The sequence below is a fragment of the Aotus nancymaae genome, unplaced genomic scaffold, assembly GCF_030222135.1.
Source record: "Aotus nancymaae isolate 86718 unplaced genomic scaffold, 86718_ANA_hifiasm-v0.15.2.pri h1tg000028l, whole genome shotgun sequence".
Lineage (NCBI taxonomy): Eukaryota > Metazoa > Chordata > Mammalia > Primates > Aotidae > Aotus > Aotus nancymaae.
The window spans coordinates 9,569,862-9,584,628 of NW_026988441.1; the positions used below are offsets into that span (position 1 = coordinate 9,569,862).

General features: G+C 54.3%; 1 protein-coding gene across 1 annotated transcript in view; it reads left to right on the top strand.

Annotated features, from left to right (window-relative positions):
- Positions 1–14,767, top strand: part of ERCC2 (ERCC excision repair 2, TFIIH core complex helicase subunit) — a 20,255-nt gene continuing 5,488 nt past the window's right edge. The window contains exons 1-15 of the mRNA XM_012446748.2: positions 1–34; positions 336–435; positions 2,132–2,209; positions 2,321–2,383; positions 2,566–2,679; positions 6,229–6,345; positions 6,434–6,550; positions 6,840–6,963; positions 7,056–7,152; positions 7,272–7,405; positions 7,481–7,649; positions 9,471–9,589; positions 12,934–13,003; positions 13,090–13,159; positions 13,264–13,365. Coding sequence (XP_012302171.2) covers positions 30–34; positions 336–435; positions 2,132–2,209; positions 2,321–2,383; positions 2,566–2,679; positions 6,229–6,345; positions 6,434–6,550; positions 6,840–6,963; positions 7,056–7,152; positions 7,272–7,405; positions 7,481–7,649; positions 9,471–9,589; positions 12,934–13,003; positions 13,090–13,159; positions 13,264–13,365 — 1,479 coding nt within the window. The 5' untranslated portion in view covers positions 1–29. The remainder of the gene's footprint in view (positions 35–335; positions 436–2,131; positions 2,210–2,320; positions 2,384–2,565; positions 2,680–6,228; positions 6,346–6,433; positions 6,551–6,839; positions 6,964–7,055; positions 7,153–7,271; positions 7,406–7,480; positions 7,650–9,470; positions 9,590–12,933; positions 13,004–13,089; positions 13,160–13,263; positions 13,366–14,767) is intronic.

Consider the following 14,767-nt stretch of genomic DNA (forward strand, 5'->3'; position numbering starts at 1 on the left):
AGACGCCACTGCACAGCCAGGCCGGCGCCATGAAGTGAGAAGTGGGCTGGGGGAGCCGGGACTCCTTAGCGGTCGCGGGGTTCTTGAAGATGGGGGCACCGGTGGGCGCGCCCGGGTTCCCGGGGTGGCGAGTGGAGGCTGAAGGGGTGGGGCGGGGCAGCCGCGGGGAGCAGCGGTGATAGCGAGGAGACACCGAGAGGACCCCGAGGCTCCTGAGGACGTGGGGGTTACCGGGGCGCCGGGCGGGTCACCCCTCTGCGCCCGATGTGGGGGCAGTGTGGAGGCGGGAGAGGGGCTGAGGGGACGGAAACTGACCCAACAGTCCCTGCTGCCAGGCTCAACGTGGACGGGCTGCTGGTCTACTTCCCGTACGACTACATCTACCCCGAGCAGTTCTCCTACATGCGGGAACTCAAACGCACGCTGGACGCCAAAGTGAGTGGCCCGTGGACCCGCCCCGCCCGCTCGACTGGTAGGGCTGCCACGCCTGGGTCTAAGACATATTGCAGGACGTCTGGACGTCCTGAGGTCCTTGGGAATCCAGGACCCCATATTCTGTTGTCTAAAATGGTGAATAGGCTGGGCTCAGTGGCTGGTGCCTGTAATCCCAGCGCTTTGGGAGGCCGAGGCGGGAGGATCACTTGAGGTCAGGAGTTGCCAGCCTGGCCAACATGGTGAAACTCCGTCTCTACTAAAAATACAAAAATTAGCTGGGTTTGATGGTGGACACCTGTAATCCCAGCTACTCGGGAGGCTGAGGCAGGAGAATCGCTTAAACCCGGGAGGTGGAGGTTGCAGTGAACCGAGATTGCACCCTTGCACTCCAGCCTGGGCGACAGGGTGAGACTCAGTCTCAAAAATAAAATAATAATGGTTAATAGACTGGGCGCAGTGGTTCATGCCTGCCTATCTCAGCACTTTCGCGGGAGGTGAAGGCTGGAGGATCACTTGGGCCAGGTGTTGGAGATAAGCCTGGGCCGCACAGCAAGATTCCATCTCTACAGAAGATTAGAAAATTAGCTAGGTGTGGTGGCGCTTGCCTGTAGTTCCCACTGCTCCGGATGCTGAGGCAGGAGGATTGCTTGAGGCCAGCAGATGGAGGCTGCAGTGAGCCATGATTGTACCACTGCACTCCAGCCTGGGCAACAGAGTGAGACTTGTCTCTTAAAAAAGAAGGAGAAGCCGGGTGTGGTGGCTCATGCCTGTAATCCCAGCTCTTTGGGAGGCCGAGGTGGGTGGATCACAAGGTCAGGAGATGGAGACCGTCCTGGCCAACATGGTGAAACCCCATCTCTACTAAAAATGCAAAAATTAGCTGGGCATGGTGGTGGACCCCTGTAGTCCCAGCTACTCAGTAGGCTGAGGCAGGAGAATCACTTGAACCCAGGAGGCAGAGGTTGCAGTGAGCTGAGATTACACCACTGCACTCCAGCCTGGTGACAGAGCAAGACTGTCTCAAAAAAAAAAAAAAAAAAAAAAAAAAGGGAGAAAAACTATATATCAGCTGTTGTGCTAAATATTTAACCCTTAATTTCTCCCAAATTCTCAAAGTCATATTATGAGGAAGGTTTTATTATTAGGCCCATTTTTATTTATCTATTTACTTTTGAGACAATTTCCTTCTTGTTACCAGGCTGGGGTGCAATGGCGTGATAGCTCACTGCAACCTCCACCTTTTGGATTCAGGTGATTTTCCTGGCTCAGTCTCCTGAGTAGCTGGGATTACAGGCATGTGCCACCATGCACAGCTAATTTTTTTTATTTTTAGTAGAAATGGGGTATTACCATGTTGGCCAGGCTGGTTTCCAACTCCTGACCTCGGGTGACCCGCCTGCCTCGGCCTCCCAAAGTGCTGAGATTACAGGCGTGAGCCACTGCGCTCGGCCTTAGGTCCATTTTGGAGATAGGAATACTGAGGTCCAGCGAGGAGAAGGTACTTGACTAAGACCACTCAAGAAGGAGGTGGCAGAAGTGGGGTTCAAACCTGCTGCCTCACTGCCCAGTCTTAACTTCTGCTGTGTTACCCTGCTGTTCCCAGTTGGTGGCATTGAGGGTGGGGGAGAGTCCCCAGAGTTTGTGTGCCCAAGGTACTGAGACCCTGTGCGTTGCCCCTCTGGTCTCCAACATGCAGGGCCATGGAGTGCTGGAGATGCCCTCAGGCACTGGGAAGACTGTGTCCCTGTTGGCCCTTATCATGGCATACCAGCGGGTGAGTGACACACTGAACCCAGAAAAGCAGACAAGGAAGGGGTGGGACAGGGAGGCATAACCTCCAGCAGATACGCCTGTCGGTAACAGTGAGTCTACTTGTCATTGGCAGGCGTATCCGCTGGAGGTGACCAAACTCATCTACTGCTCAAGAACTGTGCCGGAGATTGAGAAGGTGAGCCCGGACTGCTCCTAGTGCTCCAGCCCCCACTGTCCCCTGGGCCCCATTGGTCCCCCGGTGGTGGCTGTCACCAGCTGTTGGGGGGGCGCGTTTGGGAAGCTGGGGAAGAGGCTGGGGCCTGGCAGGGCAGGGGTTTTTGCCTCCAATGAACACAAGCTCCCCCAACTTTGGAGTAGGTGATTGAAGAGCTTCGAAAGTTGCTCAACTTCTATGAGAAGCAGGAGGGCGAGAAGCTGCCGTTTTTGGGGCTGGCTCTGAGCTCCCGCAAAAACTTGTGTATTCACCCTGAGGTGAGCAACTGTTCCTTCTCCTTGCCCTTAGCCCAGAGGTAGAGGAAACTCTTTTGTCCAACCACAAGTCCTGGATCCCCAGGCTAGGCCTCTTGTAAAGGCGTGCAGTGGCTACACACAGAATTCCTACTCAATGGTCCAATTCTCATTCATCCTGGCCCAGGCAAGCACACTTCCTCCAGGGAGCCTTCTAATTCTACCCAGGCTTGGGAGAGGTTAAGCCATCTCTTGCAGTCTCTGACAGGCCTGGTTTCCAGGCTCTGAAACTTACCAGCAGGGTACTTTTGGAGAGGTGTTTTCTGCCACCTGGGCCTCAGTCTTCCTTTCTGTAAAATGGGGATAATTATTTATCTGCCTCATAAGGTTGCTGATGATAAAATTGGGTGAAATGATGCAGCCAATGCCCTTAGCCTGTACAAAGAGCTAAAGAATGTTAGAAATTGTTGCCAGACGCGGTGGCTTACACCTGTAATCCCAGCACTTTGGGAGGCCAAGGCAGGAAGATCACAAGGTCAGGAGATCGAGACCAGCCTGGCCAACATGGTGAAACCCCATCTCTACTAAAAATACAAAAATTAGCCGGGTGTGGTGGTGCTCATTTGTAGTCCCAGCTACTTGGGAGGCTGAGTCGGAAGAATCACTTGAACTAGTAGGCGGAGGTTGCAGTGAGTTGAGACTGCGCTACTGCACTCCAGCCTGGTTACAGAGCGAGACTGTCTCATAAAAAAAGAATAGTCGAAATTGTCATGATAGGCCGGGTGCAGTGGCTCATGCCTATAATCCCAGCACTTTGGGAGGCTGAGGTGGGCAGACCACTTGAGGTCAGGAGTCGGAGACCATCCTGGTCAACACAGCGAAACACCATTTCTTCTAAAAATGCAAAACGTGGTGGTGCATATGTCAGTAATCCCAATTGCTTGTACCCGGGAGGGAGAGGTTACAGTGAGCTGAGGTCACGCCACCGCACTCCAGCTTTGCCAATAGAGTGAGCCTCTGTCTTAAAAAAAAAGAAATTGTCATATTTTTATGCATAATATGTGACAAATACATTAGTTATTAAATTATGCTATAAAACCATTGTACTCACTGTGTGCCAGGTACTGTTCTGAATACCTGTGGTAACTCACAGAATGTATATAATGTATATACATATAATACATATATACGTGTGTATATATACATTTTATGTCTCTCTCTCTGTGTGTGTGTGTGTGTGTGTGTGTATATATATTTTTTTTTTTTTTGAGACAGAGTTTCACTCTTGTTGCCCAGACTCGAGTGCAGTGGTGTGATCTTGGTTCACTGCAACCTCTGCCTCCTGGGTTCGAGTGATTCTCTTGCTTCAGCTTCCTGAGTTAGCTGGGATTACAGGTGCGTGCCACCACAGCCGGCTAATTTTTTGTATTTTTAGTAGAGACGGGGTTTCACCATGTTGGCCAGGCTTATCTCGAACTCCTGACATCAGGTGATCTGCCCACCTCAGCCTCCCAAAGTGCTAGGATTACAGGCGTGAGCCACCGTGCCCAGCCTCATGTGGCTTTTTTTTTTTTTCCCCTCAGTAGAGATGGGTCTTACTGTTTTGTTCAGGCTGGTCTTGAATTCCTGGGCTCAAGTGATCCTTCCACCCAAGCCGCCCAAAGTGTTAGAAGCATGAGCCATCACACTGGGCTCACAGAATATATATTACATCACATTATTTGTAAGAATATATGAGAAACGATACAGCTAGTGAGTGACAAAGAGCACAGGCTTCGGTGACTGATGAAAGGAAATGGAGAGGGAAGGGCTGGCTGCCTCAGAGCTTTTTCCCTTTGGTGTAGGGAAAAGGATTTGTTCTTCAGAAACAGCCTTAAAAAAAACTGTGATGGTGCCTTAGAGGGTACAGAGCTGGTGTTTTAGCATTTCCAGGGATGAAGTAGTTATCCTCAACCTACATGCTAAAGATTTTTCAAGGTTTACTGTTTTAAAAATACTAGTTTTGGCTGGCTGGGCGTGGTGGCTCACACCTGTAATCCCAACACTTTGGGAGGCGGAGGTGGGTGGATCACCTGAGGTCAGGAGTTCGAGACCAGCCTGACCAACATGGTGAAACCCCATCTCTACTAAAAATACAAAATTAGCCAGACATGGTGTCACATGCCTGTAATCCCAGCTATTCAGGAGGCTGAGGCAGGAGAATTGCTTGAACCCGAGAAGCGTAGGTTGTGGTGAGCTGAGATTGTACCATTGAGTTCCAGCCTGGGCAACAAGAGCGAAACTCTCTCAAAAAAAAAAAAAAAAAAAGCCAGGCAATGGTGGCAGGCACTTGTAATCCCATCTGTTTGGAAGGCTGAGGCAGGAGAATTGCTTGAACCTGAGAAGTGGAGTTTGCAGTGAACTGAAGTCATGCCACTACACTCCATCCTGGGCAACAGAGTGAGACTCCATCTCAAAAAAAAAAAAAAAAAAAAACTGGCCGGGTGCGGTGGCTCACGCCTATAATCCCAGCACTTTGGGAGGCTGAGGCGGGTGGATCACGAGGTCACGAGATCGAGACCATCCTGGTCAACAAGGTGAAACCCCGTCTCTACTAAAAATACAAAAATTAGCTGGGCATGGTGGCACATGCCTGTAGTCCCAGCTACTCGGGAGGCTGAGGCAGGAGAATTGCTTGAACCCAGGAGGCGGAGGTTGCAGTGAGCCAAGATCGCGCCATTGCACTCCAGCCTGGGTAACAAGAGTGAAACTCCGTCTCAAAAAAAAAAAAAACTTTTGACTGTGTGCAGTGGCTCATACCTGTCATCCCAACACTTTGGGAGGCTGAGGCGGGAGGATTGTTTGAGACCAGGAGTTTGAGACCAGCCTGGACAACATAGCAGGACCATCTCTACTAAAAGACAAATATTAGCTGGGCGTAGTGGTGCACACCTGTGGCCTCAGCTCCTCAGGAGGCTGAGAGGTGAAGGACCACTTACTTGAGCCTGGGAGGTCAAGGCTATAGCGAGCCATGATTGCGCCACTGCATTCCAGCCCGAGGAGCAGAGGGACCTGTCTCCAAAAGTATATATTTATAACTTGGAGTTGTAAGAGTGTAACAATTTTACTACTTTTTTTTTGAGAGGGAGTCTCACTCTGACGCCCAGGCTGGAGTGCAGTGGCATGATCTCGGCTCACTGCAGCCTCTGCCTCCTGGGTTCAAGCGATTCTCCTGCCTCAGCCTCCCAAGTAGGTGGGATTCCAGGTGCCTACTACCATGCCCAGCTAATTTTTGTATTTTTAGTAGAGATGGGGTTTCGCCATGTTGGCCAGGCTGGTTTCGAACTCCTGACCTTGTGATCCGCCCACCTTGGCCTCCCGAAGTGCTGGGATTACAGACGTGAGCCACTGCGCCCGGTCCAAGTTTACTACTCTTGTATCCCTGCTTTAAGTTTCCACATGTCTTAACTAATAATGCAACAGACAGGTTCCAGTTGTCCATAACCCCAGCCAGCTGTGAGGTGTGGAGGCCTGGGTTTGAAGAGTGGTTGGGTTTCCAGCCTGTCTGGGTGCTTAGATATCCTGCACCCTCAGGTGACACCCCTGCGCTTTGGGAAGGACGTTGATGGGAAATGCCACAGCCTCACAGCCTCCTATGTGCGGGCGCAGTACCAGCATGACACCAGCCTGCCCCACTGTCGCTACTATGAGGTGCCTGGAGGGCAGGGCTGAGGGAGGGAGGCAGGACGGGGACGCCTGGGGCAGGCAGCCTCTCTGACCCCTGGCACTCTTGTCCCAGGAATTTGACACCCATGGGCGTGAGGTGCCCCTTCCTCCTGGCATCTACAACCTGGATGACCTGAAGGCGCTGGGGCGGCACGAGGGCTGGTGCCCGTACTTCCTTGCCCGATATTCAGTGAGGAGAACTGTGGGACAGGCAGAGGGGCGAGCGTGAGGGTTTGGGCTGCCTGCCCGTCTCCTGTCTGCCCATGTCTGTCTGTCGCTTGCTGTGAGTCAGCCTGCCTGTGTCTCCCTGTTGGTGGGTGGCTGTGTCTGTTGGTCTGTCTTTGTCCATCTGCTCGTATTTGTGCCTGGCCTGTGTCTGCCTCTGCCAGCTTGTGCGGGAGTGACGGGGCAGTGTGGCTGGGGAAGGGGTAGGGGTTGCGGTGTCAGGGCCCTGGTAATCCTGCTTCCCGTCCCTCCAGATCCTGCATGCTAACGTGGTGGTTTATAGCTACCACTACCTCCTGGACCCCAAGATTGCAGACCTGGTGTCCAAGGAACTGGCCCGCAAGGCCGTCGTGGTCTTCGATGAGGCTCACAACATTGGTGAGGGGGGCACCAGGGGCCAAAGGGATGCCAGCCCCTCTGACTGAGGCCCCTGCAGGCCTGCCTGAGCCAGCTCTCTCCACCTTCTCCAGACAACGTCTGCATCGACTCCATGAGCGTCAACCTCACCCGCCGGACCCTTGACCGCTGCCAGGGCAACCTGGAGACTCTGCAGAAGACGGTGCTCAGGTGGGGCCAGGGATGGCTGGTGGACCCTGGTGCCCGCCCTGCTCCTGGGACCCTGTCCTCTGTCTTACTTGTCCCCAGGGTTGCCAGCCAAGTCCCAGCCCCAGCTCATCTTCCCGCAGGATCAAAGAGACAGATGAGCAGCGCCTGCGGGACGAGTACCGGCGCCTGGTGGAGGGGCTGCGGGAGGCCAGTGCCGCCCGGGAGACGGATGCCCACCTGGCCAACCCCGTGCTGCCCGATGAGGTGCTGCAGGGTGAGCCCCCACTTCCCGCTGCCCTCCAGTCCCTTTCCCGCCTCCCGTGTGGCGGCTGACTGTGTCTCCTCGCAGAGGCGGTCCCGGGCTCCATCCGCACAGCTGAGCACTTCTTGGGCTTCCTGCGGCGGCTGCTGGAGTACGTGAAGTGGCGGCTGCGCGTGCAGCACGTGGTGCAGGAGAGCCCGCCCGCCTTCCTGAGTGGCCTGGCCCAGCGCGTGTGCATCCAGCGCAAGCCCCTCAGGTGCGGCCGCAGACAGCGGGGGTGTGGGCATTCGGGCAGGTCCCAGTTATGCAGAGCCATGTCCTCCATGCCTGTAGCCCCGGGTCACTATTACCAGCGTCAAGAGTGAGTGAGCTGTGCCAGGCACATGGGGCCCTGGCCGGTCTAACCGGGCAGGTCCAGGAGCAAGGTTGGAGCTGGTCCTCGGTCCCTGCGTTGGGCAGGGGCCTGGCAGGCAACACTTGGCTGGAGTGGAGAATCTACCCCACCCAAGAGAGAGTAGTGGGGGCACCATTTCCAGAGGGGCAGGCTGGGGGAGGAACCAAGGAAGGTGGGAGGTGGGAGCTCTGAGCTAGGCCCGGCCACAGCGGCAGGGAGGGAGTGTGTTGGGAACGTTGAGAACCAGCTGATAAGGGCCTGGACTGAGACTCCTGCTGGGAGCTGAAACCAGAACCTGGGCCTTACAGATGGGAGCTGGGGAGGAGGCCCCTGGCGATTGTCTCTTCCCACCAGTGCTTCTAATCTTCCAAGCTGAGGGCAGGGGCGTCCTCATGGAGCTGTCTGGGCCCATTCTGGGGAGTCAGTCTCTCGAGGCACAGGGCAGGCAGAGAATGACCAAGGGATAGGATGGGGCTTCTTTTCCTTTGCTACTTTGGGTAAGTCATGGGTCTTCTCTGAGCTGCAGTTTCCTCCTTTGTAAAATGGCCAAGGAGTCGGATCTTTACTTCACAGTCTTCTGTGGTGGTGAATGAGAGAGCAGCAAAGCCAACCACCTGCCCCGCCCTGAGCACTAGGGAGGAGCTAAGCCCCTCATGTTCCTTACCTCAATTGCACCCCCAGTACGGCATCCCTCTGCTGCAAATGAGGACGCTGGGGCTCCCAGAGGGGAAGCTTTTGCCCAGAGCCACACAGCACTGTACCTCGTAGCTGTGGCTTGAAGCCAGGCCTGTGGGCTCCAAAGGCCCTGGCCGCCCTGCCTTGGTTGGGGAGGCCACCTTCTGTGTGGCTTTGCCCATCTCCCCCAGGATTGGAGACTTGTGAGGGCAAAGAGGGGATCTCAGTCACTCAACAGACATTCCCAAGTGCCTTTTCTATGCTGGCGACACAGTCGTAGAGCAGGCACTTGGGGAATGTCTGTTGAGTGACTGAGATCCCCTATGGCCCAGTGGGGGGAACAGACTCATTCCCAGCTAGTGACCAGCCAGGCTGGAAGGGCTGAAGTGCGGGAGACTGGTTTGCAGGTGTGACTGCCTGCCTGGCTTCAAAGCCAGCTGCTCCATGACCCGTCCCTGAGGCCGAGAGCCTCAGCCTGTGTGCGGTAGGGCTGAGTGGCCCTGTATGTGCGTGAGTGTGTGGGTGCAGTATCTGCGGGACTCTGCGGGATGTGGGTGATGACTGCATTCCACTGTGAGCCCATGGGATCCCCATACTGTGTGTCACCACAGGTTCATGAGAGGCGGTGGGAGAGGTTCGGGTATGAGTGTGTGGCCGTGTGGCCATGCAGGATTAATGCCATGACTTCAGGTTCTGGGTGTGATTGTGGGTCTCTTGATAAGAACCCACTTAGGCAGTTGTGCTAGCAGGTTTGACAAGTAACCAAATGACTCTGGGGTGTCTGATTATTGCTGTCTGTGCCATTGTGCAGCAGTGACTGTGTGTGACATGCAGGTGTACAGCGTGGGGATGCCCGTTTCCAAAACAGGGCTGGTGTCCGGCCTCACCGAGTACCCATTGCCTGGGGAGACAGGCACGTGACTGTGTGCCATGATGGCAGAGGCAGGGCTGTTGGGCCTGTTCGTGGTTTCCATCTGCCCCCCTGACCCCGTCTCTCCTCCCCACCAGATTCTGTGCTGAACGCCTCCGCTCCCTGCTGCACACGCTAGAGATCACCGACCTTGCTGACTTCTCCCCGCTCACCCTCCTTGCTAACTTTGCCACCCTTGTCAGCACCTACGCCAAGGGTAAGCTCACCTCTTTCTGTCCCTGTTGGGCCTCCTAGCAGCTGGAATCGGGGTCCCAGCAGAGTCTAGAGGGTTGTTGGCAGGAACTTGGACATGCAGGGCTTTGTGGGACTTGGCTGGGGAATGTGAACTCTATTTTGAAGGCAGTGGGAGCCATAGATAGTTCTTGAGTAAGCCTTATGCTCAGATTTATATTTTCACAGACTTCCTTGGGCTGCAGAGTGAGGATGAGGCCACAGAAGTTCTCTGGGGTCAGCTCACACTAGAGGGCATGGTAATAAGTTGGTCATTGTCTTCCAGAGGGCACTGGGGAGCCATAGCAGGTTTTAGCAAGCAAGGCGCCAGGTCAGGTCTGTGATTTTTTTTTTTTTTTTTTTTTTTTTTTTTTTTTTTTTTGAGACAGAGTCTCACTCTGTAGTCCAAGTTGGATGCAGTGATGTAATCTCAGCTCACTGCAGCCTTCGCCTCTGGGGCTCAAGCAATTCTGCTGCCTCAGTTTCCCATGTAGGTGGGACTAGAGGTTCGCACCACCACACCTGATTAATTTTTTTTTGTATTTTTAGTAGAGACAGGGTTTCACTTGAGCTCCTGAGCTCAGGTGATTCACCCACTTTGGCCTCCCAAAGTGTGGGGATTAGAGGTATGTGCTTTAGAAAGATTTCTTCTGGGGGCCAGGTTCGTGGCTCATGCCTGTAATCCCAGCACTTTGGGAGGCTGAGGCTGGTGGATCACCTGAGGACAGGAGTTCGAGACCAGCCTGACCAATATGGTGAAACCCTGCCTCCACTAAAAATACAAAAATTAGCTGGGCATGGTGGCGTGCACCTGTAGTCCCAACAACTTGGGAGGCTGAGACAGGAGAATTACTTGAAACTGGGAGGTGGAGGTTGCAGTGACCAAGATCACACCACTGCACTCCAGCCTGGGCGACAGAACAAGACTCCGTCTCAAAAAAAAAAACAGATTTCTTCCAGGGACTAGAGGCAGGAGACTGGGTGGCAGGCATCGGCCTGAGCAGGGGAGGAGGGGCCATGGCCAGGGTGTGGCCATGGGGAGAGAGATGGGTGTGGTTTGGAGAGAGAGGTGGGAGGTAGAGGCTGGGATGTGGGGAGCATGGTTCCCGGTTGTGGGACCTGGGACAAGAGGAGTTGAGGCTGATTTTCAGATTTCCAGGTTGCAGGAGAGGGGCGTGGTTCTGGAGGCTTTATGGGCAGTGTTCCCTCCCCGTCCTCAGCGTGAAGCTGACCAGGGGTTCTGTCTGCCTCCTAGGGGTTTCTCCTCTACCCAGGACACTGGGTTGGGGCTAATGTCCTTCGGCGGGGCCTGGCAGGAGGATGGAGACCTGGGCCCGCGCCCTGGGGCTCGTTAGTAGCGAAGCCTGCTGGCCACTGCCTCTGCCTCTGCCCTGCCCCATCTTCCATCCCTGCCTTTGTCGTTCTCTGCCCCCTATTTCCCATCTGCCAACACCTCACGTTCTTCCACCTGGAACATCCTTCCTCATCTTCCTCATCCCCCAGCCACCTCTCCCTCATCCTTAGGTTCTCAGCTCTGTAGAGATGTCTCCTCCACCAGGAAGCCTTCCCTGACTCCCAGGCTGAGTCAGGCCCCTCCTCTGGGCACCTCTATCCCAGCATTGCCCACTCAGTCATCACCGTCTGGGGACAAGTCTGCCTCCTACTGGATTTCGAGCCCATGCGAGCAGGGGCAAGGTTGGCTTGGTCACCCCTGTGTCCCCAGCACAGAGGACTTGATTTTTTTTCACTGTGTGAAACTGAATATATATGTTAATTAATTCATTTATTTATTCAACAAACGGGCCAGGCTCAGCACTGTGGAAGCAGCAGGAACCAAAAAAAAATCTCATTCCTACCCCCCTGGAACTTATATTTCACGGAGGAAAACCAATAGCAAAGATGCAGTAAAATAAATGAGGAAATAATTCCAGAAAGTGACAGTTATCATAAAAAAAAAAAAAAGTTGTGGCCGGGCGCGGTGGCTCACGCCTATAATCCCAGCACTTTGGGAGGCCGAGGCGGGTGGATCACGAGGTCAAGAGATCGAGACCATCCTGGTCAACACGGTGAAACCCCGTCTCTACTAAAAAAATACAAAAAATTAGCTGGGCACGGTGGCACGTGCCTGTAATCCCAGCTACTCAGGAGGCTGAGGCAGGAGAATTGCTTGAACCCAGGAGGCGGAGGTTGTGGTGAGCCGAGATCGCGCCATTGCACTCCAGCCTGGGCAACAAGAGCGAAACTCCGACTAAAAAAAAAAAAAAGGTTGTATTGGAACATGTCTGCATAGAAAAGGTGGCTAGGGAGGGCCTCTCTGAGGGGCTGACTTTTGAGCAGTCTCAGATGACCAAGTGGGGCCACTTGGGAGTTTTCCAGGCCACATAGGACCAGCAAGCATAAAGGCCCTGGGGGCACTGAGCCTGGTGTTTTTTGAAGGTCAGACATGAGGCCACTGGAGGCACGTGGGGGCCATGGGAGTCTTCTCGGGGTGGGGAAGTGACATGGCCGGATTCAGGATTCCATAGGGTCCCTTCTGGCTGCCATAAAGTGAGCAGGGCATGATGGTTCAGGCAGAAGGTGATGGTGGCTGGCCCCAGGTAGGGTTGGGAGCAGTGGTCTGATTGCAGGTGGGTTTTGGAGGCAGAGCTGATGGCTTAGGTAGAAAGGTCACGGGAGGCCAGTCACAGTGGCTCATGCCTGTAATCTCAGCACTTTGGGAGCCTGAGGCAGGCGGATAACTGGAGGTCAGGAGTTTGAGACCAGCCTGGCCAATATGGTGAAACCCTATCTCTACTAAAAATACAAAAATTGGCTGAGTGTGGTGGTGCATACCTGTAATCCGTTACTCAAGAGGTCGAAGTAGGAGAATCACTTGAACCCTGGAAGGCAGAGGTTGCAGTGAGCTGAGATCGGCCCACTGCACTCCAGCCTGGATGATAAAGTGATCTCAAAAATAAATAAATAAATGAACAAGAACTGGTCTTGGGAGAAGACATGAGGCTCTGGCTCCTGGCTTTGGTGTGGGTGCTGGGTGGCCCCTTTGGTGCTGGGAGAGTGAGCAGTGGGCAGGGCTGTGGCACAGTCTACTTGGGATCCTTTGTGAAAGTCTGCACAGATATGGGTCCTGTGGAGAGACTGACAGGTTGGGGTGTATTTTGGACTCAGATGCCTGGGTTTGGGGCTTAAGCAGCTGATGTTTGGTCCCATTCACTCCTGGACAGTGCGGGGTGGGGATTGGGGTGAAGCAGGGGAGCAGGAGAGGGCATGACTGAGTGGGCACAGCTATGGCTGCAGTCGGGGGAATCACCCGCCCTTGCCCGCCCTCTGCAGGCTTCACCATCATCATCGAGCCCTTTGACGACAGAACCCCGACCATTGCCAACCCCATCCTGCACTTCAGGTGGGACCCTGCCTGGTGGAGGTGTGAAGGTACTGTGGGTGGGGGGCCCAGCCCGCCGGGCCCTCATCGCTCTCATCTCTCTCCAGCTGCATGGACGCCTCGCTGGCCATCAAACCCGTGTTCGAGCGCTTCCAGTCTGTCATCATCACATCTGGGGTGAGGACCCTTCCCCTGTCCCCTCCCAGTCGCTGGCCTTCCTCCATGGGTCTCCTCGTCCCTGCCCAGTCCTGCTGAGATTCCTCCCACTGTCCCCACTACAGACGCTGTCCCCGTTGGACATCTACCCCAAGATCCTGGATTTCCACCCTGTCACCATGGCAACCTTCACCATGACGTTGGCCCGGGTCTGCCTCTGCCCTATGGTGAGTGGGAGAGGCTGAGGCTGGGGCCAGGAGGGGAGATGGGAGCCAGGGGCCACCTTCCTTTTTTCCTTCCTTGGCTTCCCCCACTGCTCAGGCAGAGGAGCCCGAGTTCACGATTTAGACAGACCAAGGCTTGATTCTGCCTCTCTGTGGGTGCATCTCTCATGCCTCAGTTTTCTCATCTGTGAAATGGGGATGCATCCTCCCTGATTGCACAGGTCTGTTGAGAGAATTGAGAGAGAGAACTGGGGTAAACACTTAGGTAGCCCAGGGCCTGGCACAGGTAGGCACTTGGTCAGCATCTTGGTTAACGTGGTTTTGCCGGGTAGATGGTCTGGCAAAGGTAAGTGGGCCTTCCTCTCCATCACCTCCATAACACCTGCATATCAGCATGGGCGCTTAGTTCCTTATCTGAAGCCCTGAGGCTGGATGTGTTTTAATTTTTGTTTTTGTTTTGAGACAGAGTCTTGCTCTGTTGCCCAGGCTGGAGTGCAGTGGCACAGATCTCCGCTCACTGCAACCTCCGCCTCCCAGATTCAAGTGATTTTCTTCTGCTTCAGCCCCACCACCCCTGGCTAATTTTTGTATTTTTAGTAGAGACAGGGTTTCACTATGTTGGCCAGGCTGGTCTCAAACTCCTGACCTCAAGTGATCCACCCACCTGTTCCTCCCAAAGTGCTGGGATTCCGGGCATGAGCCACCGCGCCTGGCCATGTGTTTTGGAATTCAGAATTTTCCAGCCTTTAGAGACAAAGCATATGCTGTGTGGTGTGTGATGCCCCCACTGGGGTCTGGGTCACACCCCCCAGTCAAACTCCTGTTTTGGCAGCAAAAGATTTGGAAGCATCGCACTGAGGAGTAAGTCAGGCCTCTGGAGAGACTTGGAGCAGGTTTCGCTACTTAGTGAGTTTGTGCCAAACTTGAAAAAGAAAGGTGTTAAGAGCTTGTGGCTTTTGGAATTGCCTGGCAGAGGTTGTGGACCGGTAATGACCACCCACTGCGTGGTGGTTGTATGAAGGTTGCCGGCTGGCGGGGATGCCCACCAGCATGTGAGAGTGTTTTTTGGGATCCAGCTAGCCTGGGGCTTGCTAGTGTGTAGCTGCTGGTCGAGTGTGTGGACAGGCTCAGGTCCATTTCCATCTCTGCCACTTATTTATTTTTTGAGATGGAGTCTCACTCTGTCACCCAGGCTGGAGTGCAGGGGCGCGATCTTGGCTCACTGTAACCTCCGCCTCCCAAGTTCAAGGGATTCTCCTGCCTCAGCCTCCTGAGTAGCTGGGATTACAGGCAAGCGCTACCACGCCAGCTAATTTTCGTATTTTTAGTAGAGACAGGGTTTCACCATGTTGCTTAGGCTGGTCTTGAACTCTGATCTCGTGATCCACCTGCCTCGGCCTCTCAA